This window comes from Lupinus angustifolius, chromosome LG09 (assembly GCF_001865875.1).
Source record: "Lupinus angustifolius cultivar Tanjil chromosome LG09, LupAngTanjil_v1.0, whole genome shotgun sequence".
NCBI lineage: Eukaryota > Viridiplantae > Streptophyta > Magnoliopsida > Fabales > Fabaceae > Lupinus > Lupinus angustifolius.
In genome coordinates this window covers 5,160,235-5,185,839 of record NC_032017.1, presented here as the reverse complement: position 1 = coordinate 5,185,839, position 25,605 = coordinate 5,160,235, and the positions used below count along the sequence as shown (strand labels likewise).

Sequence of the window (25,605 nt, the reverse complement as noted above, 5' to 3'; positions counted from 1 at the left end):
TGATCATATATAGAGTTACTTTCATAAAAAACAGGAATATTTCGTTTCTCCATTGCAAACAAGTGTAGTAGGTCATAGACTAGTAGACCCTCCAATACCTAAGACATTGTTTTGTGGAGGACCACACTATAAATTAATAAATCCAAGTTTTGGACTTTGAGCTGAAAATTGTACATCCATATTTTTTATCGAAAAAAAAAATATAATATAAATATTATACTTATTTTTTATCATTCATTAATTTATTTAACTCTACCCATTATCTATGTAAATTTTTACGTGTAAGTTTATTTACTAAAACATCCCTTAATCTTGATATTACAACAGGTATACATGTACTTTTTTTGATAAGAAATTAATCTCTTTCGGGGTGTACGATGATTCCTTTCGACAAATGTCGCTCACAGGAATTGAACTATTGACATTTTGATCATCACGATGATCTAATAGGATCTTACACCATTATACTGACACCTTGTTGGGATATCATCCATTATTTACTTGAATTAATTTAAGAGTCCACGAGATTTATATATGAATAGTTAAAACGTTTATAGTGTAAAAAACTCGTAAGAAATAAATATTAAACCTTGTTCATAACAAGAGCTAAAATCATAAATTATAACTAAAAATTAGTTAAGAGTCTTGTACAAATATAACAAACTTATATGTTCCTTAAACGTTGTAAGATGGCACATTTTCACCTTTATAGTCCAGTTAAAGGTGAAAAAAATTATGACTAGTTTGCAAAAGATTTATTTAGAGTTGACTTAAATTGTATGAGCTTTTTCTGTGAAAGTGGTGAAGCCTCTGAGATGAAGGACAACAACCATTATGGCTAAACGCTGCATTGATCTAGTGAAAGGGTAAAACGAATCTACAAGGAAGTGAAAACCTACTAGCCATAAAAATTATTATAAAACAAAAAGGTAAAAGCCTCATGCATCATAAATCTCTTAGATTCTTGTTCTACATTATTATAGGACTCTACCCCTTCAAATTTGTTGTGTCCATCAAAATTTTCTCTCCTCTCATTTTGATCGTCTATATTTTTCGATTTTACTTGTTTGATCTTTCAAATTTTGAGAAATTAAAAATGATCCTAAAAGTTTTAAATGTGGATCAAATTAATCATTTTAGTATGTTTTATAATATATAATAGGGACTAACTTGATTCTGAAAAGATTAATTTCACCTAAATCTAAAAATTTTGGGTAACAATTTGGATTTTTCATTTTTGATAAACTAAATTAATAAGGTCGAAAAACATGAGGAGTTAAAATAACCATTAAATTAATACTAGATTGAAGAATGTTATTTTAGATGACTGAACATAGGATTGTGAGTAGATGCAATATGAAAAAAGTTAAGCGTTTTTTATTATAGAAAACGTAGTAAAATCACATCTTAATTGTTTCAAGCATGATGCAACTATTAGTTAAAGTTTTCTCAACAAATATAATTTATAATAGAATATATAACGTTTTTCAAATGTGTACAACTAACTCCGATTAGTGAAGTTAAAGTGAGGTGTTGTTATTGTAGTTGATGAGTTAGCATCCTTTCAAGTGGAGAAATAAGTATATCAAAAATAATGGAAGTGATACTTTTATCTAAAAATATAAATTTGTCTTTTCACCATTGTAGATGATTCTTTTTATGTCTAATTAGGTACAATGTCCAATCAACTCTTTGATTTTCCTTTACAAGCTATGGTACCGACCTCAAGATAATTAGCTATATTATCAAACACTGTGAGTGTGGATTAATGGGATGAAGTTAGGCCATATCATCACAAATTTAATCACCTAATAAAATGTTCAGGACCACCAAAAATATTCTTGGAATAATCATGTTGAGCTCACCTAATAAAGTCAATCGCATATTAATTTACTGAACATTTTAGTATTACTGAAGCACGTAAAAAATGATTACAAAAAAGTTATAGAAAATAATATTTGTTTATGCAAGAAATCAGGGAGGGATTTTTCTTTGGTACATTGATCATTGCAGTCAAAGATATCAAAGCTTTGCGTGCATTTTGAATCATAGTAGACATCGACTCATGAAAATTATTTTTCAGTAAAAATTGATATTTATATTTTATAGCCCCTCAAATTGTGTTTTTTTTATGCTTCCCAAAAATATAGGGAAACCATAAGGATTTCTCAACCTTTAAAGCCCTAGTCACATAACCAAGTCTAAGTAAGGAAGTAATTATTTTTTTAGGTACATAACTATTTCTTCCAATAAGTATCGTTTTTAGGAATCGAATAATTAATATTTTTATCTATATGGAGATTTAGTAGGTCTTACGTCATTAAATCTATGTTTTGTTGGTATTTGATTGGTTTGATTGATATCAAATGTATAATGCTATTACTCATATATTATCTTTTGTTCCTAGTAGATACTACTAATCCCATTTCAAATTATTTATTCATGTTATCACTATTCATTCTCAATGAGCTTATTCATAAATCGTGAATTTGCTTGTACATTTCCTAACACATACTTCTGTATTGTTGGAAAATAGGGTTTTCCCAGAAAAAATGAGTGTATATAACATAATGCCGTTTTGGCATATATCAATATGATAATCTGAAGAAAACATATTTTGGGTATGTATGAAAGATATGATAATCTGAAGAAAAACTGAACACAATATAGTGGGTGTGAGCGAAAGATAGCCCCTTACAATATTTTTTTGATATCATTAAGAGTACTGTTTCACCTATAAATAAAGAACTAATCCTTTTCGGGAGGTGTGAATCCTCTCAACAAGTGTTAATCCCAAAAATTGAACTATTAACATTTTGGTTTTTTTTAGATTTATTGAAAGCTTATACCACTATGCTCTTACAATATAATAAGACATAAGGTGGGGACGAGTGTATAATTTTCTGGCCATGTTTATGACTTTATATGAATATGATGAAACATACAATAAATTATAGGTACGCCTCACATTCTTGGTTGGCTTAGAGAGTACAAAGTTCCTTTTGAAGTATAGAATGGGAACAAGGATAGGCTAAAGGTTCATGCCTTTTACCCTAGATAGAATTAGTAATAGAAAAACACTTTAGAATGTGTCCTTAACTTAAATTAGATAAACGATAATAATAATTAAACCTTAATCATACAATGTGAAGTCAGCTAGATGATAAGGATATCATAATGCTCTATTATAGTTAGTTCTAAGCTCAAATAAAAAGAACTATTATACTAAGCTGTTCATTTCAACCTAAAACTTTGTTAAATCTCTATGATCTGAATCGACACTAGAAAATTAGATATAAAGAAAGATAAATCACACTACAAATTCATTTTTAGATTCGTGCAAGATCGATTTATACGCGCATCATTTAGCCTTTTTTTGTCTAAAAAGAAACTAGCAAGAGGTCTTACATGAACAAGAGAGTAAGAAAACAATCAAACTCTATTCACATTTTATGTTCAAACTCAAAATATGAACCAATTTTCTAATAGCTGGCATATTTTGGAACACCATCATCACCATTTTTGTGTAAAGAGGAAACCAAGTCAAAGAATCAACTCAATTGAGCATAACAAAAGGACATGCTTGAATATAAAAGGTGTCTCATGTTTCCTATTTCATAAACGGAAGTAATTTCCTGATTCTTTTAATATCTTACCTACCATGTTAGGCATAAAACCACATTAACATTCAATTTTAGAAATACATGCACAGTTTGACAACAATTCACTTCATAGTTAATGAGCGTTGATTTAATGGTACAAGGCCCCACTATATTCATAAGATGACCAAAAGGTTGATGATTCGATTCTTGAGAGCAACACTTATTGAGAGGAACAGACATACACCCAAAAAGGGTGAAATGATGAAAGGATACCCTTGGTAGACAAAAAAAGTAGTAGTGTAATAATTTTCTTTCAAATTGAATGTAAAAAGATAATCTTTTTCAGAGCTATAGGCACCAAAATAGCAATAGGTATTAACTAGACTTTATAGGACAGAATAGAAGACATTATAACTACACTCTACACTTCAATATATATAAAAACAAAACAAAAAGCATGACATGAGATATGAAGTTGAGACATAAAATAACACATCTTTCATCATATCATAGCTAAGATCAAACACCTCTAGAATGGACTTCTTTTCTAATGTGAGCCTCTCGGAGTATATTCACCCATTTATTTAATTTTGATGCCATAAAGATCACAACTCACTAAATAATCCAAACATGGATTCACGCTCATCCATTTGCGAGTTAGATTTTGGAGAGAATAAAAACGAAAGATAAGATTTAAGAGTCATGAAATATACTTATGAGTTGGTTCTGAAACCTTATCTTTCCCTTCAATATCCAACTCACGAACACTCTTAAAGAGACTCCTTCTGGAGGAGTTTTCTACTCATGCACACATCACGCGCGATCATCTTCTTTGCATGTAATAAAATCCTGAGATGCATGACAAATCATGTAAAAAAAATAAACCAAAGAACACAACTCCTTGAAGTTTATTTACTAGCTGAAAGTCCAGAACATATAACAATTTGAACATGCACAGAAACAATGGTTTCCCCACTCACAAATAATTTTCAACTCCATGACACAAACTATTAACACTAAAATCACTTGTTTTCTAATTAAAAAAAAAAAATTAGGCCATACTAATAAAAGCATTCTCCTGAAATAAATTCTCCAGCTTGTATACGGTAAGACAACATACAGTTAATCTCCCCAGACTGTACCAAGTAGGAGCCTTGTACATTGGGTCACCCTATAACCAAAAAGCATTGGAAACTAGTGCATACTCTCTAACTAGATGGAATCTGTATCTAAAACTTACACATTGTCACACATAGTAAACACAATCCATTCATAGTTAGGAATAAAAAGAACCATCCATCACCAATTAAAAATTGGATCAACATAATGATGTGAAAGCAATATGCCATAAATATTAAGATAAAATGAACAAATGCATCATGAAAGAAAAAGAATAGTCTGAAGGCCTATACAAGGTTGAATGAAACTAAAATCACCTGCTAAATCAATAAATATATATGTCTGAGACATAGAAATGTAATACCATATGAAAAACACTTCCATAAAAAGAGTCCTATATATTTCTGCATTTACCTCTCGGTCCGAGCAGTGTCGCGATAAAATAAATTTCACAGAATCTGCATTCAAATAGATTACTCTGTAAACAATGTCTTGTTTATATAGCATTATCCAATACTACTATTAGACTGGAGCAAAACAATAAAACAGTTCTGCCAGAAGCTTCAAACTTGCTGCACAATTTTTGGGCATAGGAAGCTAATTGAATATTATTAAAACAATTAAGTAACTATAGCACATAAAAACTAAGCAGGAATACAGTTCATGCAATAAGGAAGAAGAAAAAATGCAGATCAATCACGAGTCAAATTACAAAAGGAGTTCATCAAACCAGCACAAACACTCACACCGGAGCTAACAAGTGAATCTCACCAATCAACAAGAAATGCAAGTTTTCCATAAAATATGTCCTTTGACCATGACATAGACCATTTTAATCACTAAAGGACACCTAAAAAGCCAAGCAGTCTATATATATGATTGACGACTTGCCGATAAAATATGATGCATCATGCTTCATATATTAACCTCCAGTCTAGTTCATGCCTAGATTTTGTCAAGCTTATCTGCCTTAATTACGGGGTTGGCTTTAGCTATAGCGTCCTGCCCGACAGCCCTATAATCATACTGGCAATCATGTTTATCAGAATAGCGATGCATTGCACAGAAGAGGTTTCCACATTTGCAGCTGAAACCAGTTAACCCGACACGCTTCTTGCAAGTTGCGCATCTGCTGGGACCTGTCTTGGCTTTGTTTTGCGAACTCTCACCAGAGGACGAATCGGCAGAAATCTCAGCGCAGATTGTCTTGACCTTCACAGTTTCAACTTGTACATCAATTGCTGTTGATTTCACAACCTGTTTTCCTTTGCCATTGGATGTTCTATTCACGATGTTTTCAACCGATGATGCAGCAAGTTTGTCCTGCTCCTGCTTTAGCAGCATGTCCTTGTAGCACTTGGAACACATGTTCATGGTAGCAGCCCTTCCGAAGAAGCCGCAATTGTTAACGCAAAGTATGGGACGCTCTTGCGCCTGGCATCCTGTCTCATCGTGAGACTCCATTACCTTCACGACCACCTGCAAGTGAAGCACCTTAGGCTCTCAGAAGACAAAAACAGTATACAACCATAGAAAAGATATAAAAAATACAAATAAAAACAAAAATAATGAACATCACAGATTCACTTGCAAAATAATGAATTAAATAAATAATGGCAAATTGCTCTTGCAAGTTCTTAAACAAATAGATAGCACATAAGCACAAGAGCTACATCAATAACAAAATGGTCAATACTTATTACTAAGCCAATTATAATGCAAACATCATGGCAAGCATGCCATCAACAAATTATCAATATTCAATAATAATTCAAGCATGCAACAGAACCCAACAAAACAAATATCAATATAACCAACCTTCAACGATGGACCGAGTATATAATTGACAACATCCTCGGAATCAAAATCAAACAAAGGAAGAATGAAAAATTAAAACTTTTGAACACCCGACAATCCACTTATCCATGTCAATTAAACACAGAACACATACCATAGTCACATGATACACGGTTCTCCTTGATACAGGTATGTAGTATGCAGTATGTTCCCTGTCAAATACAGGTACCTTAGGTGTATACTCAATAGGGTTTCAATAGCTCCCTGCACAACCGTTTTTAGTTTTTTTTTTGTAGGTCTGAATCAACTTAATTCACCCTAGGAGAAATACTTAAAGATAAATTCTTTCTTGTTTGTTGTGACTCAATCATGTAGGTAAGTGTACATTATGAATTACTCTTCTTTTCGTTGTTCTTTCTTTTACTTAAACTATATGTGAGAATTTGGTTCCTTACCAATTCGCAAAAAAACCACGAATTGATACTTAAGAACCAATTCATAGTTCTCTGAGAAAATGAGAGAATTGTGTTTCAATACCACACACTAACCCCACAAAGAAAAACCAAAATTTAACAACAAAAAAACAATCTTTTATATAATTTCAGAACAGGGGAGTAACAAAAAATAAAAAAAAATTACTAACCCAATTGAAAACCCCCAGAGAAATATCAGAAAAAACAGAAACCCTTATCTTACCTGAGAGATTGGTTTACCGATCCACACACTCTTAAACTGTTACCTACAATAACAATAATAAGATGATGATGATAGAAGGGTTTTGAAAAACTGAAACAAGAGAAGACAAGACATAATAATTCTGACCTGAATCGAAAAGTTAGAGTGAAAATCGAAGACAGAGTACGATAATAAACGCAAGGGGAGAAAGATAGAAAGAGAGGTTTTTGTTTTGGTTGGGTAGAATAGCGTAATTTGTAGAACTCTTTGTCACTCTTTATGCCTCTGTGGCTGTCTATTTGAACTTTTTATCAGCAAAGTTATGCTTTTTACAGAGTCGGTTCTTCTTTACTAACACCTCATAATTTCCACTCTGTTTTTTCTGTTGAGCTTAATGTGCATCTTTCCATATATTTATATATAATCACTAAATTATCTATCTTTTATTTAATAATAATTAGATATAAATGATGAATGAAGGTGATAAAATTATTTACAATTCATTCAAATCTAAAAAAATAAATTCATCTGAATATATCCATTATAGTTAATTGATTTAAATAAATTAATCAAATGAATAACTTTAATAATGGATGAATTTAAATTCATCAATTATATTCAATGAATATATACATTTGGATAAATATCTAATTCGTCCACTAAATAAACATTCAAATAGAACATTCTTTACTTTTCAAGTTCATTGATATCTCAATTATCAATTTCTTATAGCAATTCTCATCTTACTCTAATTTTTTTTATTAAATTGAGATTTCTTTTTATATTACAAATAATATTATCTCGTTCTGTTGGGTAATGAACTAATCATTTTCGGAGTGTGTGATTGCTCACCCCAACAATCATTGCTCACATGAATCAAACATTTGACATTTTAGTCATCTTAAAAATCTAACGGATCTTACACTACTAGATCAACAACTTTTTGGTTTATTAAATTGAGATTAATTATAGAGCATATGGATGTAGTTAATCCTAAAAGTTTGTTCTTAAGTATATAATAATACATAAACGTATGTTAGAAACTTTAAAATTTAAATGTTGCATGTTTGTGGAATATTGCAAAAAAAACTATTTTTTAATAGTTAAGAAAAAACACTTTGAAAAAAGAAGTTAAAAACACTTAAAGTATTTTTTTGAATGACTCTTTATCTATCTATTAAGATCCAAATTTGTTCATATCTATCAATTTTTTGGGTACAATGGAAACAAAAGAAAACAAGAAAGAAAAACTAAATCAGAACGAGAGATCCTTAGCAAGAAAGTCATAGCAATCATAAGGAACCAAGTCCCAAATCTTGAGCCTATCCGGAGAATGCGAGCCAAGTCTTGCCATGAAGCCAGTCATTTGACTAGCCTCTCGAACAATAAAATTAATTTCTACGATCCAATCACGGGATAACCAATAACAAATATTAGAAACAACCCTCAAACTATGGTGATGACAAATATTTGCACCAATTGATATAATTTGGACTGCCTCCAAACAATTACTTTACAAAACTACCAGTTTGAAACTCATCTTCCAAGCAAGTCTCAAACCTTGATACATAGTTGTGAACTCTGCTAAAATAGGCAAACCAACACCATATTTTAGCAGTTTTAATTTTAAGTAATTAAGGTCCATTTTATTTTAAAAAACGAAATGTTTAATTAAATCGTTTCTATTTCCATGATCATTTTTTACTAACATTTTATTCATATCTATTTATTATTAATATTTTATTCATATCTATTAATTTCAAAGTTGTCATACTAAGTGAATGAAGTGGCGTTTATTTTGAAAAATTTAAGTAATTAATTCCAACGTCACCTTTCATATAATTTTAACAAAAAATAGGAAATAAGAAACCAATTATATTAACGATTAATAAGAAATAATATACTAGGGGAAAAATGATTACATTTAGAAATAGTGCGAACTAATATCACCTAAATAGACAAGTTGTTCATGTGTACACCTATAATTAGTTGCTATAGTATACTTTTAAATAATTATTGTCTCCTTTATTTTGAAAAATATCTAAATATTTAATTATAATGTTCTCATTTCTATTTATTACTATTGTTCATAAATTTCTATTGTTAACTCTAAAGTAATATCCTAGAAATAAAATAAATTCTAATAAGAAATAAAATCCTATAAAAGAAATAATAAATTAGTTACATTAAGAAATAATCAAAACTATTATCACAAAATAAACAATTTCACTAGGTGTACATATAAATAAAGAATGAACAATATAACTTTTTACTGTATTTATTAATCAATCAAATATATAGAATATAGTGTGGTTAACATTTTTTAATACATAATTTTCACATGTTAACTCATTATTTTCATTTTGTAAACTTTTTTTTATTGGTGTTCGAGTTCACAAATAAAAAATTAAAACATTTATTACTTTAAATATCATTTTTGAATTAAACTGATTATTGATTTAAATTATCACTGTTTCATCTAAATATTTTATTTATTATTTAAATTTTCATTCTAGGCTTTTCATTTTCCAAAGCTGATTAAACTATCAAAGGTCACTCATACATTTTAATAAGATTGATACTTACATATTTCTAAGCATGTGCCAAAATCATCATGTCTCAATGCAATGTATGGGTAACAAGTATATTCTTAACCACGTGAAGGCACAAATAACAAGTATATTCTAAACTATGTGAATAAACGAGTAACATATGTGTTATTAACCATGTGAATGCGCAAATAAATGTATATTCTTAACTATGTGAATGCACATGTTACGTGTATTCATAACCATATGAATATATGGTAACATGTGTATTCTTAACCATATGAATTCACAAGTAACATGTGTATCTTCTTAATCATGCAGGAAAAACTAAACCGTGTAAATGCACAAATAATTTACTAGCAAATCTAATAAAGATGTGTGAAATTTCTTTTATAACTAGTGTTCATTTCTCTCTTCCATTTAAGCATGTTAGGAATTTTGATATGTTTTGAGATTGATAGTAAAAAAAAGGCTAAAGAAGAAACAACAATAGAATACTCTGGAAATTCTTCATGTCTATTACTCATTCAGGTTCCCTTAATAAAGGTAAAAACAGAATTAATAAAAGATCTAGACCTTACAACTGGCCAGATCCTAACAATACAAAAGGAAAGATATTTTTAGAGGAGTTCTAATCCTCTACATAATCTATCATCCAGGAGGGCTTTTGTGTAGCTCTTTTGGGCCTCTCAACAGTCTGAGCCCTGACAATGCATGAGACAAAAATTACGTGAGAAAACCTATTCAAATTATTGTTTCTCTCTTAGTAAAATAACAATCTACACTTAAATTGTTAAGGATCCAAGAATGGATTTCTTTACTATTAACATGTCAGGTTAGTCATAAGGTGATCAAGTGATAAGTGTTGAGAGCTTATATAAGGATAAAGATTATATGTCCCAAAAAATAATGTCCTCATATTTCAAATCAATAGTATTTCCCAAAATAATACAAAATATTAATTTTTGTTTTTTATTAAAAAAAATCAAATTAAGTAACACATTTTAATTGACTTGAGACACCAATGGATACATGAGATCTTCATCTGCTTAGTGAATAAAGTGATAAGGAGGTTGAAGGTTTAATTCTCATCCATCACAAAAAATAATAACGTACTAACATTTGCTTATAAAAAAAAGATAAAGACCTATGACATTCAAAAAAGCGCTATCTTAACATTTTAGGTCTTTAAGGAGGAAAAAATGAGGACCCCTAATTTATCAAAAACTTCATTTATTCAGATTATTTTATAAAAAAGATAACATGTTTACATCCAATCTCCAACACAACAATTAGCAACATAATAAAATTAGATATGAAACATAATGACGGGTTAAGTGTGAGTAGCAAATTACTACTTCGGCCCTTCATATTGGGTCCTAGGTTACTGCACCTCTTGCCCTCCCTCATGGTTGGGCCTGCACTTAAACCACACAAACCTTTAAATACTGAAAATTTTAATCATGGAGCATAAAGAATGTAAGTTTGACGCAACTATAAGTTATTTTGTTCGGTGACCATGAGATCACAAATTCAAATTATGTAAACGACCTTTCTATTTGTTGTGCACTAATTTATCTCAGGGTAACTTGAAGGTTAGACTTGGTCAATCAAACTCTCCTGCCATATTAATGAAATCCTTGACCTAAAAGGCTAAGCTGTTAGAATAGACCCATACACCATTTTTGAAGCTTTGGCATAAACTTATTCTGTGACTAATATATATTATGGCTTGGAGAATTTGGAAGGACTCTATTGAGAATGACTTTTTTTCAATATTTTTAGTATCTTTTCTATGAAATTAACTCCTCAAATATTAACCTCTTTAGTACTGCAACATGTGGAATATATATTTTTATATGTTATTATTTATTTAATTAAAAAAATTAAAGACAATCTGGACTCTTAATTTTTCGTAGATACTACAAAAACAAAGGGTTTTATTTATTTATTTTATTATTACTTATGAAAATTTATGCATGTGACTGGAGAAGGTTAATTAAGTGCAGGTTTCCCTGCATGTTTCTTTGTGCCTCTTAATTCTTGAGATGATGCTATGGCTATTCTCCAGAATCACAATAAGTTGAGCTATATATAAAGATGAGAGAGGAAAATATTTGTACACAAAAAAATGAAACAAATTGAATTAATATTTCATTGAACAATCATAACACATACATCTAATATCAATTTGCTTCATTACTTTATTCTTCTTATTCATTTTTTTTTTATGAATTGGAGGGCCTAAAATCCCATTCAACTCTTATTCCTTATACTATAAAGTCTTATTACATTTTTCCTTTCACCTTGTCACATTTTTTGCTAGCTTAGTGGAACAAGGCAAAGAAAGACAACACAGATGCACCAACCAAGGAGCCAACAAGGGGCATGGTAGCTGAGGCTCCACTGCTTGGGGCCGGGGCGGGGGCAGGCACCTCGGTGGCAGCCACGACTGCGGTCATGGACGCGGCGGCGATGACGACAGCGCAGAAAACCTTCTTCATTTCCATTATGATGATGAGTATTTTTCTTGGAGACCTGCTGGTTTTATTATGAAGCAAGTGTTTTTATTTTTATTTCTCTTTTACTTGCAGGTCTGAGGTAGAATGAGGATTTTGCATGGAATTTATAGGGTCTTGGCTTTGAGTTATATTTAGAAAAAATCACTTTTTTTGGTTGTGAAAGGGTTTGGATGTTTATGGTTTTGCATGGTTTTAGGATTTTGTGTGACATGTGTTAACGTCTTAATATGTTTGTGGCACAAAAAAAGGCTTTTATTGTTTTTGCTATGCTTAGACTAGGTTGTAATTAAACTTGAACTAGTCAAATGCCTCCACAAAAAATGAGATGTTTTTACTTTGTATTATTTAACTGTTATTCATGCTTTTAATTGGTCATTAGATAATTTCTAATTTTTTTCTAATTTATAATTTTTGTTGCTAAATATTTTCACCTTCATAATTCATGCTCTTTAATTAAAACATTTTTTTAACATTAAAAAAGTTAGCTCCACACTTCAAATGAAAAATTCACACACAAAGTTTAGTGTTTCCATAAAAGTTGAAATCATATTAATGAAAATCATTAATGGCGAATAGAAAAAAGAATTCTATATGAAAGATAATACCTTTACCTTTTCTATATTAAAAATAATATTTTTTTCTTAAACTCGATGAAATTCAATTATATATAGGTCTCATTAAAATTAGATTAAATCGGATTAACATATAGGATATGATCCTAATAATCATCTTCCATATTTTGCATAAGATTGAAAAATAAAGTCAAGAGAAATGCCATTCAAGGAACTTGAAAATACGGACAGAATATTATATTACCTTATGAATATTAGATTTTGGGTGAGCAATAATTTTTTATTCTCCTTCTTTCACCCAATTATTTTCGATGTGGTTATTTTTGAAAAATTATATTCTTAAGAATATTTTATATCAATAACACAAGGCAGTAATAAAACATAATAATGGAACTTACCCAACCCATACATCAAATTCTCAAGCATCATACTACTCTGGCTACCAAACAATCTTCAAATTAAGCAAATTCTTATCATTAGTAGATTAATGAAGTGATTGTGTAATGGTTTAATTACAAGTGTGCCATAAGTTTGAGCAGTGATATGAATGCATTGACTATTGAGGCTTCTATAATTTGATGAGTACACTAAAGTGATTTCCGACCAGCTGTTGCTATGTCAAGGAAATTCACCTGCCCAGAAAGTGATTTCCGACCAGCTTCAATGTGTTGAAAATAATATCTTCACTCCTTTACCGGATCTTATGTTATGATTCTCACATTGAGTAAATCGAAAAATTGATTATGATACTTAAGCAATGGAGTAGTCATTTTGAGTTAGAGAATATGGCACTTTACTTCCTAAATATTAGTAAGGAATACTGACAATATTATTAATGTTCCTCTTATTCTAATCGATCAAATGTAATATAACAATTCTCATATTTCGATATTATTTTCTCTTACAAAATCTTTTACACTTCATCCCGGGATATCATATATCCCATTATATCTATCACTCTCTCCCCCTCCCTAACATCTTACAAGCCAATTTTGAATATAAAACAAACATTTCTCATAATTAATAGAATTCATGTGCGATTATTAGAGTTGAAGATGTTTATAAATCCATCTAATAGAATTCATGTGGGATTATTAGAGTTGAAGATGTTTATAAATCCATCTAATACTATTCGTGAACTATACCCCTATTTGCACCTTCTTTCTTGAGGACAAATAATCACTCAACCAAGTTTAAATAAGTCATTTTACTATTATTCTCTCTTAACTTGGAGTGGTGTAAGAAAATGATATAATAAATTTACTCGAGATTATTGGACTGGAAGAGATTTATAATTTTGCCTCTATCTCATACGGGTTGTAAATTACACCTCAAAATTTGTCTCATGCATTGTACCACATCAATAAAAATATGACATGTAAAAAAAATTAAACTTTTATTATTATTATTGTTATTTTTTGTTTATTTTTATTGGTATAGGACACCATATCAGAATTTGAGATAACATAACACAATGTCACCCTGCACCAATTACCTATGATTGGTCCTGTGGGGTCTCCAAAGCCTTAATAAAAAAGGCATAGTAACATGAAGAATGCTTAATGTACAACTCACCAACTTGAAAAGTATGACCTTTTAACTTACACCCCTTACATAGTTCTATATAAACTCTACTCCTGACCTTACCAATTCAACTAATCAAACCAAATTTTTGGGTCACTCTTTAGTCAGTTTTATTATAATAATCTAATAATTAATTCTATGGTAATGGCATTATTTGTTGGCTATTCAACTAAATTCTTTATGGCAATAATGGTTGTGGTCTTGTTTTGCATGACCAACACTATGGCACAGGATTCAGAGATTGCACCAACATCTCAATTGCAAGATGGAGCTGGGTTTGCTTTGCCTATTTCTGTGGCAGCTTTGTGTTCTTCTTTGTTAGCTTCTCTAGTGGCATTTATGTTGCATTGAATTGCAATGCATTAATGGGGTTGAAAATTTTCACTTGCTTGGGGTCATCATGTTTTTATATTTGGGTTAAAATTGATATATGTTTATAAAGAATTTAATGGGTTGTTCTTGTTTCTTTATATTATATATGCTTGATTCTTGAAAAAATGTATTGTTTTTGTGCCAAATAAGATTAGCTTTATAATGAGCAATAGTATGTAATTTCATATGTACTTGATTACATATTGGTATGAGATGATATGTAATTGATATTTTTTGTTAAATTCTTCAATTGTGATGACTGATTTTTAGATTACTTTACTTCTAAGAATTGAATAGTCCAACCCTTTGAACTAAACTTGTTACTTCCAAATGGAATGAAGTTGAAGGAAAAATATCAATTATGAGGGCTTTCTCTCATATTTACAATCTCAATGATTTCAGGACTAAATAGCTTGGTTATGTAATCAACCATTTGCAAAACAAAAAAAAATCATTCAAAATCACATATTCATTAATTCATGTATTTGGTACATGCCTTTTCACAATTATGGTAAATGCAATATATAATAATTGTCACTATAATCATAATTTAAAATCATGCCACTACTTCATGATAATGTATTTTATGAAAGGATGCAATGCTATCCTACATAGGAATGTATTTGACTGAAATATTATCCATTAGGTTTTGACTATTGCATCTGAGTGACATATGAAAAGGTTAATGGGTTGATGAAGGAGAATTTGCTTTTCCATTTTACCATAAGTAATAATGGTGGAACAAGAGAAAACAACCAAAAGTGGAACATGCCATGATATCATTACAAATAATAATAATAATAATAATAATACAATAGCTTAGTCTTAAATAATAATATAATAGCTTAGTCATAAGTAATAATATGAGCATCTAGCAGAACATATCCACCTCCATCCATCTAATACTGATGAAGTGAAAGATATCCATGCATGTTTAATGTGAACATGCACGTGGAGATTTTTTAACAAAGGAAATTTTTGCAATACTGCCAAAAATGAGAAAATTCTGAGTGTGTTTGTTTTAGGTTGGCAATAATACCTTAAAACCACCATTAACTGTGTGTTCTTACATTGAAAATGGATCATAATTAAACCCAAAAAACATAAAAATTAAAGTTCCAATCGATTTAAAAGAAAAGTAGATGAATCCAAAGAGTTCGTTTCTTTTAATACCAACTTATTTTTTTTACACTATTGGAAACATTTTAACCAAAACATATTGTGAGATTGTGGTGCCAAATTAAAAAAAAAATTGTGATATCATATGAAACCACTCATCCAAAATTGTATTTTTTTAGCTAGTCGACCTAAGACTTGAAAAACTAAACAAAGAAAATAACCAATTAAATTATTTCTTTTTTTTAAATGGATAGATTAAATTTGATTTAGTTGTAAATGGATTGGTTGGGTCATGGATAACAAAATTGTTTTACCATCCTTAACCACCACTTTTTAGTTTTTCTCATTTTTGTGTTCTTTGTTTGATTGTTTATTCATGAATAACTTTTTGGGCTTGGAACTCTTGCCTAGTGGGCTGACAGCTACTAACTGGGCCTTAAGAAACCAGGCCCATCTATGAAATACAAATTGCTAGACAACATGGAATAATGCTGACCAATAAATACAACATGTCAAAAACCAGCTAAGTTATTTGCTGTAATTATCAAATTCGTCAACCTAAAGAACACTTTTCACTCTTTAGCTTACCCACATTTCCGCCTATAGCCCAATATTTGTGAGAAGATGAGTTTGTCGCATCGGTAAAATTGTTGTATAGTGATTATGAGATCACGAGTTTAAATTCTGAAAATATTTTATGCACGTATAGAAAGACTGTATGCATCCACCCCATCAGATTTCAGTAAGTGATAGAATGGTGCAATCGGCCACCCTTTTGACTATTTGGTTGTAGACTTGTAGCTTAATCAATATTTACAAAAATAACACAATCCAACTATAATCAGCCTCGGCCTATGTATGCATTTGGTGCAAGCCCATGCAGATATTATTACGACACAAGCATGTGATACAACATCAAATTGGGGACACATGTTTTCTTTCACAAACAAGGGGAATAACCCCACATGCTATAGAATTATTAGTAGATAGTATCTTGAGAGTTTAATGGGTGTTTATTTTGTGCATATTATCTGTGTATATCTTATATTCATAAATCAATAAATTATTAATACACGAATTATATATTGATAAAGAAAATAATATATTTATTGACATTGTAATGATTTTTTTAATGTTGTTATATCTATTATTTATTTGTTAATTATTATTAACTCTTAAATAAAAACAATAAACATGAATGATATATTTATCATGTAAAATTGTGTATACTAACTTTCATGGTTAAACTTAGTTTAGGCTCTTGAGATTCAATTACATTTTGGATGCTCTATTTGTGGGAACTTTAACCATCTTATATTGGACCTGTTCTAGCTTTATTTTTTCATTGTACCAAAAAAATGTATACATATTAAATCCATAATGTAGAATACTCTTTTTCCAGCATCATAATTAACTTTAGAATTTTTTTGCTCCCAATCACTTCACACTATAAAAATACATCATACACGTGACACACAATAGTCACATGCATAGATATTGGTTATGGCCATAGTTCATGTGCCTTGTAGGTATCAATTAATAATACAACTGAAATCTATGAGAGAGTGATTCTGATCTGACCAACAAAATGAATCCAAGTGCAATGGAGGATCATACAACAATTCCCCAATGCCAAGCCAATTGAGGCAAGAAATCCCACATTTCCTAAATTTACATTTATTATTGTCATTAAAAATGTTACATAAATTCCCTAGACATAGCACTAGAAATCAGTTAATGTCATGGATGGTGATTGAAATAACTAAGGTAGTAATTGCTCTCCATACATGATTTCCAAAGAGAATTTCAGTGTAAATGAGTTTGGGATTACAATGCCAAAAATCATGTCTAGTAAATATCATCAAATTTGTGGAAGACATTCAATTGGGACTTAAAGTTGTATATGCTAAAGAATGAAATATTTATGTACTGACAGTGTAAAGATTTTTACATATTTAATACATCATTCATTTGTATTACTTTTATTTAAGAGTCAATAATTATTAAATATGAATGGTTGATGATAACATGACAATATAAAAACTTTTATATTATATGTATATACATTTTCTTCTTTTATGTTAAATCCACTTTCCCTCGTAAAAGGAATAAAAAAGGAGAGGTTTTCATTGGTGCTAAAAAAATCATTGATAAGGGTATGGGAAAGAGGGAGATAAAGGCTCCTTCAGTTAAGGAGTAAGTGAAAGCAAAAGATAGCTAAGGGAAAAGTTGTTCATCCACTCAATAAGGCCATTACATTGGACATAGGGTAAAGAAAGACAATGAAGTAAAGTTTTTGTACTTTGTTATTTTTCTGATATTGTATCTTGCATGGCAATATCTTGTTAGCAAAAGGAATAGATCCTTGCATAAAGCACTTGATGTATAAGAGAGGGTGGGTGCACATATTTTTGCTACATAATCATATTGGTGGGGGTGCCTTGTCTTTGCCATATTTAATATAAGGTACTAAAAAATCAACAAAAATAAAATAAAATTAGCATAAGTGGTAGGGTGGCAAAGATTTATATGTTATATCACCCCCTTTGGATTAGATCAAAGTGGTTGGTCACTGAAAGTATATTGTGTCTTTTCAAGAATTTTATATCACCAGTTTAGGGTTACATTAATGTGGTTGATCATGATAGAATTATAATATCCTTTCAAACTTTATATCATCAAATTTGGGGTTAGTTTTTTTGCTAAACAAAATGTATTAAAATTGGTACAAGGGATACTAATTAAATACAAGATAAAGATCACAAGTTGATCTTTTTAAAATAAAGTATAATACAAGATTTTGGATCATTATACCAATTAACAAAAACTAAAGGAGTATGAGCTATTTTTGACAAATTCCAAGTCCAAGATCACAATTTGGGGTTAAATTAAAGTGATTGGTCACAATAAAAGTGGATTGTGTCCCCTAACAAACTTTATCTAAAACGTTAAGACTTTAAATCTCAGAGTCTTCATTTTGAGAGAGCTTAATCCTAAATCGTCAGAATGATTCGTGAATTAGTCTCACAATTACCAGCTCATGAGTTAGTCTCACAATCTATGTACACTCATGAATATACCTACTTAAAACTAAACTAAAAACTAAAAAAATCAACCAAAAGAAAGAAAACTTAGCATGTCATTATAATGCCAATGTCACTTTATTCAGTTTTATTGGGAAGAGAAAGAACTTTCGAGTTTACAAGCATGTGATAAATACTCTTAACTCACCATAACCAAAGTGTACCGTTAGATTTGAATGCTCAGAATTTACATTAAGAAGGGTATCTGAAAATCACTCGACACAACACTGAGCAAGTGAGGAATAACATGAAGGGGATTGATTTGAGGAGTGATAAGTAGCTAGGTATGGGTTTGGTGCTGAAAATGTTAAGAAAATTGAGGTCCCACAACTTCAAACATTGAAAAAAATATATAAGGGAAAGCTATGACATGAAAAACATCCCATAAGGCACACCACTTTTGGTCATGGTACAAATCTCTTATCGTTCTTGTTTTCTAGGATTCGTATTAGGGTTCTTCACCATCATATTTCTAGTGTCATTTCAACAGGGAAAGCTTGTAGACTAGCTTGTTCGTTTATGCATTAAATTGGGTATAATGGTATTAATTGTTGGGTAGAAAAGTTATGGAAAAAATAGTACTAAAATAAAGTTGAAAAAATAAGAACTGACACAATATATTTAATGTGAAAAAGTTATTTCAAAATGATAATAAAACAAACAACCACATACAAGAATAGAAAATTTTCACGCAAATATTATGACCTCAATCTCACTCTCTTTTGAAATAACAAAATACACCCCTCTATATATAAAATAGGAGAAATACCCATAAGTAACCACAAATATTTGTGATGCACTTAAGCTTAGGATGCTATGAATGAAGAATGAAACCTTTATTTATAGAGACTCCTAAGAAGCAAGACATTAAATATATTCTCATAACTTTCATCCACTTTGCTATACAAATTTCTATATTGATTACCATCTAATATAATATTTATCTTTTATTTAAACTCAAAACTTAGAATCAATTATATATAATACTAAGCACAACATATAAAGCATTATGTATATTATACATTTAATTAATCAATAAATTATAAATCATTGTGTGAAAACTATGTTTCAAATTAAAATTTTGTGATTGTCATGTTAATGAAAATAAACTTAATAATATTTGCTTCCAAACACTAACTAAGCCAATTAGTTTCCCTTTTGGACCTCCGGACTTGTTTCTCCAATAAGGATATTTATTAAAAAACTCAATTTGCAAAAAAAATAAATTAAAGCTTATTAAGCTATAAGAAGAAATGAATATATTTTGTTTGAATTTTAACATGAATAAATAAATTTGAACTGATTGAATGAGACAGACAGAAATAAATAAAAAGAGACATTTTTTTCTTTCTAACATGCAATTTTGTTTTACTCTAAAATCAAAAGATCGAAATATTTAATAAAATAGCTATTGTATATTGCTAAAGTTAAGATGTTTTACATGATTCCCTAAAAAGATGTTTTTCATATAAAATATTGATTTGACTAAAAAATAGTAAATGTGATTTTCTTAAAATTATATAATCAATTTCTACAACAATAGAAATAGATTATTTATTTATTATTGACAAACGTGTAGATCCACTAATGGGAAATTGATCTAATTTATTGTGTGGCCTTATTGTGAAATGCTCTGCTAGGGCTTTGAGCGGGTTCCACCATTCTTGAATTCGTTCCAATCTTCTGGGAAGATTTTTTTAGTTACACTCATGAGCTCAACAATACCTCTTATTCCTTGGAGCTTTTTGGGTGACTTGGACAAGGACCCTCACGCTGAGAAGGCAACGAGACCCGTCCCTCCAGCCACCACACGCAAGAAGTCATTCACACAAGCTTTGAAGTCACCCTGTGACATAGCCACCTCTCAGCTGCCTCAACCCTACATCAAAGGGGATGCCATTGCAATCAAAATCCCCGAAGAAAAGTACCAAGCAGGTTTGTTAAGATGTAAAATCCATCTTTATGGTAGAATCATTCTGTCCAAGGGCGACACACCCTTAAAGTTTGCAGATTTAAAGAGCAAGCTCACGTCAATGTGGAGCATGATTGGAAAATGGTCAATGATATCCCTTGGGAAATGATTTTATGAGTTCTCTTTCTCTTCTTTGGAAGACATGAGAAGTATTTGCTCGGTGGGTTCTTGGAATCTTAAACCTGGTTTTCTTAGACTTTTCCGTTGGTCTCCAAATTTTAATTCAAACTTGAAGAAGCAATCTCACACTCAGTGCTGGATCAAGATACATAACCTTCCTTAAGAGTATGGGAGCTCGCGCATTATATTCTCCATAGCAGGAGGTATAGGAACTCCAATCTCCATGGATGAAGCCACTCATAGTAGATCCTTTGGTCATTTTGCTAAAGTCATGGTGGAACTTAACCTTATAGCTGAGCTTCCTGATCAGATCCTTGTTGAAAGGGAAGAGTTTGCTTTCTTTGTCTCCATTGAATATGAAAACCTTCTTAATTTCTGCCAAGGGTGTCATGTTATTGGGCATACGGTGCATCAATATCGAAAAGCGAGCAAGAAAGGTGAGGCTGAAGTCATCTCTAAAAATGTGACAAAAAAACCAAAATTGGTGGACAAACCTGCAAAGAAAAAGGAGATTAATGACTTGGTCATTAATCTGGATATTGATAAAGAAGCTGAGAATAACATGCAGAACATGGAAAGGCTAACCCTTCCACAAGAGTCAAAAGGCAACTGGAAAGTCATTTGGAGGATGAGCTATTGGCCACAAGAGTGGAAAATTCCATTCAACGGGGGATGAGGATGACTCTTCCAATGAGAACATAATTGTGCAAGAAACAACATATCTGGACCAAGTTGTAGCCAATAACATCTGCATTGTTGGTAGATTATGGGCTGATGATGAGGGCCCTGAGGAAGTTGGGGAGGACTTCACCATAATCCTTAGTAAATCTCAAAAGAGAAAGTTGAGAAAGAAAGAACAATCTGCAAAGGTGTACCATACCCGAAAAGGTGGTTATCTAAACATTCCTAAATGAAAATCCTTTTTTTTTTGGAATTACAGAGGATTGGGTAACTTGAAATCATAGTTAACTCTCAAAAATATGTGTTTGTCTCATAATCCTGACTTAGTCTTCCTAGCTGAGCCAATGATTATCTCGGAGGTGATTAAAACTAAATTCTGGCCTGATCGTCATCTCAAGCTATTTGTTGTCAATAATAGGGAAAACCACATCCCTTCTCTTTGGGGTCTCTGTAGCCCTGGTTTGGATCTCTCTATCTTGGCCATATCAAATCAACACATCTCTATTTCTTTGTCTACGGAGAATAAAAATCTTAATGTTTGTGCGATTTATGCTCACACTAATCATGTTAATAGGAGATCCCTTTGGTTGGATATTCAAGCTGATTTATTGTCTAAGCCGGGGCCATGGTGTTGCATTGGTGATTTCAATGCTATTATGGGTGCTGATGAGTGTAGAAGTGCAACCCTTCCTACTAGAGCTTCCACAAATGAGTTTCTGGCCTTCATCAATAATTCTAATTTGCTTACTATTTCAACTTCTGGGGCACAATTTACCTGGACTAATAAGAGAATATGGAATACTTTAATTGAGAAGAGGCTTGACAGGTCTCTATGTAATGAGGATTGGCTGAACCTTTGGTGCCAGGTTTCTTGCTGCACTTTGCCTAGAATAGTCTCTGATCATCATCCCTTGTTGTTCAACTTAGTGTCTTCAACCACTCCAAGGCTATCTTCTTTTAAATTTCACAAAATGTTGCTGCAAAATTCAGACTGTAAAAGACTAGTCAAAGAGATTTGGCACACTGAAGTTATAGGTTGTCCTATGTTCATTATGAGTCAAAAGCTTAAAAGTCTTAAGAAAGAGCTTAAGAATTGGAATTACAATGTCTTTGGCAATATTCACCAAAGGGTTAAGATGGCTCAGGCTAATATGGACACAATTCAAAATAGCATTAATGACTTTGGTGATGATGAGACTTTGCTGGACCAAGAGGCTCTTGCTTAAAATGAGTTATTAAAAGCCCTTATTATGGAAGAGGTCTTTTGGAAGGAAAAGGCTAGTATCAATTGGCACACTTATGGAGATAGGAATATTGCCTTTTTCACAAGATAACTTCAATCAGACAAAAAACTAAGGCTTTGTCTCTTTTAAAGGTTGGTGACTCCATTCTTTCTGATCAAGATGAAATTGATGATCATGTTTTGCAATTCTACACCAACCTATTTGATTCTCCCAACTTAAAATCTACTAATTCTCTAATTCAATATGTTATTCCTATGTTAGTCTCTGATGCTGATAATCTTATGTTAACTAAACTACCTTCAAGTGAGGAAATTAAGCAAGTTGTTTTTGCTATGAATGCTGATAGCTCTCATGGTCCTGATGGATTTGGGGGTTGTTTTTACCAACAATGCTGGGATATAGTGCATCTTGAAGTGTGTAACTCAGTCAAGCAGTTCTTTTCCCAAGGTTGGTTGGTTTCCAACATTAATGCTAATTTTGTGGTTTTGATTCCCAAGCTTAAAGATGCTAATAAAATTGAAGACTTTAGACCTATTGGCATGGCCAACTTCCAATTCAAGATTATAACCAAGGTGTTAGCTGACAGGTTGGCAAGTATTGTCCCTAGAATCATCTAAACTCAGCAAAGAGGTTTCATTTAAGATAGGAAAATCCAAGACTGTATTTGTCTTGCTTCAGAGGCCATCAATCTTCTTGACTATAAGACCTTTGGGGGTAATATTGCAATCAAGCTAGATATAAAGAAAGCCTTTGATACTATGGACTAGAATTTCCTGCTTGATACTCTTATGGCTTTTGGCTTCAATAGTTAATTTTGCAATTGGATTAAAGTGATTCTTCAATCTGCTAGGCTTTCCATAAATGTTAATGGCTCCAATGTTGGCTTCTTCAAGTGTAGTACATGTGTTAGATAGGGTGATCCCATATCCTCCCTTCTGTTTTGCATTGCTGAGGATGTCCTTAGCAGATGGATCATAAAGCTTGTCATGGAAAACAAATTAAGCACTATTTCTGGGCCTAGGAATCTCAAAACTCCTAACCATGTTCTTTATGCAGATGATATCCTTATTTTCTGCAAAGGTGTTCAGAAGGAGTTACTTTGCCTTAAGAATCGAATTTTGGATTACTTTCAAGCTTCTGGCCAGCAAATTAACTTAAGCAAGTGCAAATTTCACATTGCTAATGCTTCTCCTAGAAAGCAAGCTGCTATATCCTCCTACTTGAGTTTTTCAGCTGGTTGCTTGCCTTTTAACTATCTTGGTGTTCCTTTCTTTATAGGTAAACCAAGAATAATCCACCTCCAACCTATTGCGGATAGAATTCTAAACAAATTGTCTACCTGTAAGGGTTCTTGTCTCTCCATTATGGGTAGAGTGGAGTCCATCATTCACAGCATGCTTGTGTATAACTTCCATATCTACAAATGGCCTTCCCAACTTCTGAATTTAATTGACAAAGGCATCAGGAATTTTGTTTGGTCTAGAGATATAGACAGGAAAAAGCTTGTAACTGTGGTTTGGGCTAAAGGTTGCATTCCTACTAAAGCTGGGGGGCTAGGTATCCAATCAGTTAAGATCATGAATAAGGCTTATTTGACAAAGCTTGCTTGGGATATGATATCAACTAACCAAGAATGGGCAGAATTCTATAGAAAGAGATTTGGCTGCAAATCTACTCCTTCAACTAGGTACTTAAAATCCTCTATTTGGCCTGGGATTAGAGATCACTGGGAGCTGTGCAACATGAATTCCATCTGGGTTGTGGAAAATGGTCAGAATATAAACTTCTGGAAGGATAATTGGCTTGGTCAGCCCATAGTTGACCAGTTGAATATCCCTCAGGATCTGCATCAGGATCTTCAAGCTACCGTGGCCAACTTCACTCTTGGCTCTAAATGCATTATACCATCTTTCTTGGCTAACTTTTGTCCCTAAATTACTGCTCAAATTGCTAGAACAAAAAGAGCAGGCTCTATGGACAGATTAATGTGGAAACATGCTGATAATGGCTCTCTAACTCATAAGGATGCTCACAAAGCTCTTGCTCAACATCATGTCCAACTGAATTGGTGCAATTTAATTTGGTCCCTGGCCACCCCCCCCCCCTCAAAGTCTTTCATTACTTGGAGACTCATGCACACAAAAATGCCAACAGATGAGAATCTAATGAAAATAGGTTGTGCAATGGCCTCTATTTGCAACATGTGTTATGCTAGCTGGGAAGATGCTGATCACCTTTTCCTCAACTGTCCTTTTGCAATTTCTCTTTGGCATTGGATCAAAAGCTCCTTTCTAACCAATATTAACTCTTCTTCAATTCATGGCCTGCTTTTGTGAAAGTGCGCATGTCAAGATAGCACTTTGGAAAGCTTTCTCACTGTGTTTAGTTTTGATGAGGACAACTTGTGATTATGAGAGCTTGAAGATCATCAACAAATCAACATGCTTAAGTCTCTAGATTGGTATTAGACTTAGACTAGTAATTAGTTTAGGTTGAGTCTAAGGCTTAGGTAAACTCAATACATGTCTCATATGCATAAAACTTTAAATCATTTTAAGTTTTGAGATATGTCATTCATAATATGTTCATGCATC

General features: G+C 31.7%; 2 protein-coding genes across 5 annotated transcripts; both read right to left on the bottom strand.

The window, feature by feature from the left end:
• LOC109357476 (zinc finger A20 and AN1 domain-containing stress-associated protein 8-like) lies at window positions 5,395-7,528 on the bottom strand. 4 transcript variants are annotated; one of them, XM_019601458.1, is made up of 4 exons: window positions 7,434-7,528; window positions 7,341-7,398; window positions 7,215-7,257; window positions 5,395-6,200 (listed from the first exon to the last, which is right to left on the bottom strand). In XM_019601458.1, exon 4 carries the CDS (start codon window positions 6,183-6,185, stop codon window positions 5,667-5,669), a length of 519 nt encoding a protein of 172 aa, XP_019457003.1. In that variant the 5' UTR covers window positions 6,186-6,200; window positions 7,215-7,257; window positions 7,341-7,398; window positions 7,434-7,528; the 3' UTR covers window positions 5,395-5,666. The 4 variants fall into 4 exon arrangements, with proteins under 4 accessions (XP_019457003.1, XP_019457004.1, XP_019457005.1 ...); XM_019601459.1 differs by having other exon boundaries at window positions 7,215-7,250; XM_019601460.1 differs by having other exon boundaries at window positions 7,215-7,250; window positions 7,341-7,523.
• Window positions 11,918-12,362, bottom strand: LOC109356363 (arabinogalactan peptide 23-like). The gene has a single exon (XM_019599688.1). It carries the CDS (start codon window positions 12,250-12,252, stop codon window positions 12,070-12,072), a length of 183 nt encoding a protein of 60 aa, XP_019455233.1. The 5' UTR covers window positions 12,253-12,362; the 3' UTR covers window positions 11,918-12,069.

Bases quoted from the DNA above. Each gene is read 5' to 3' on its own strand.
- LOC109357476 (XM_019601458.1), bottom strand. From the start codon at position 6,185: ATGGAGTCTCACGATGAGACAGGATGCCAGGCGCAAGAGCGTCCCATA.
- LOC109356363 (XM_019599688.1), bottom strand. From the start codon at position 12,252: ATGGAAATGAAGAAGGTTTTCTGCGCTGTCGTCATCGCCGCCGCGTCC.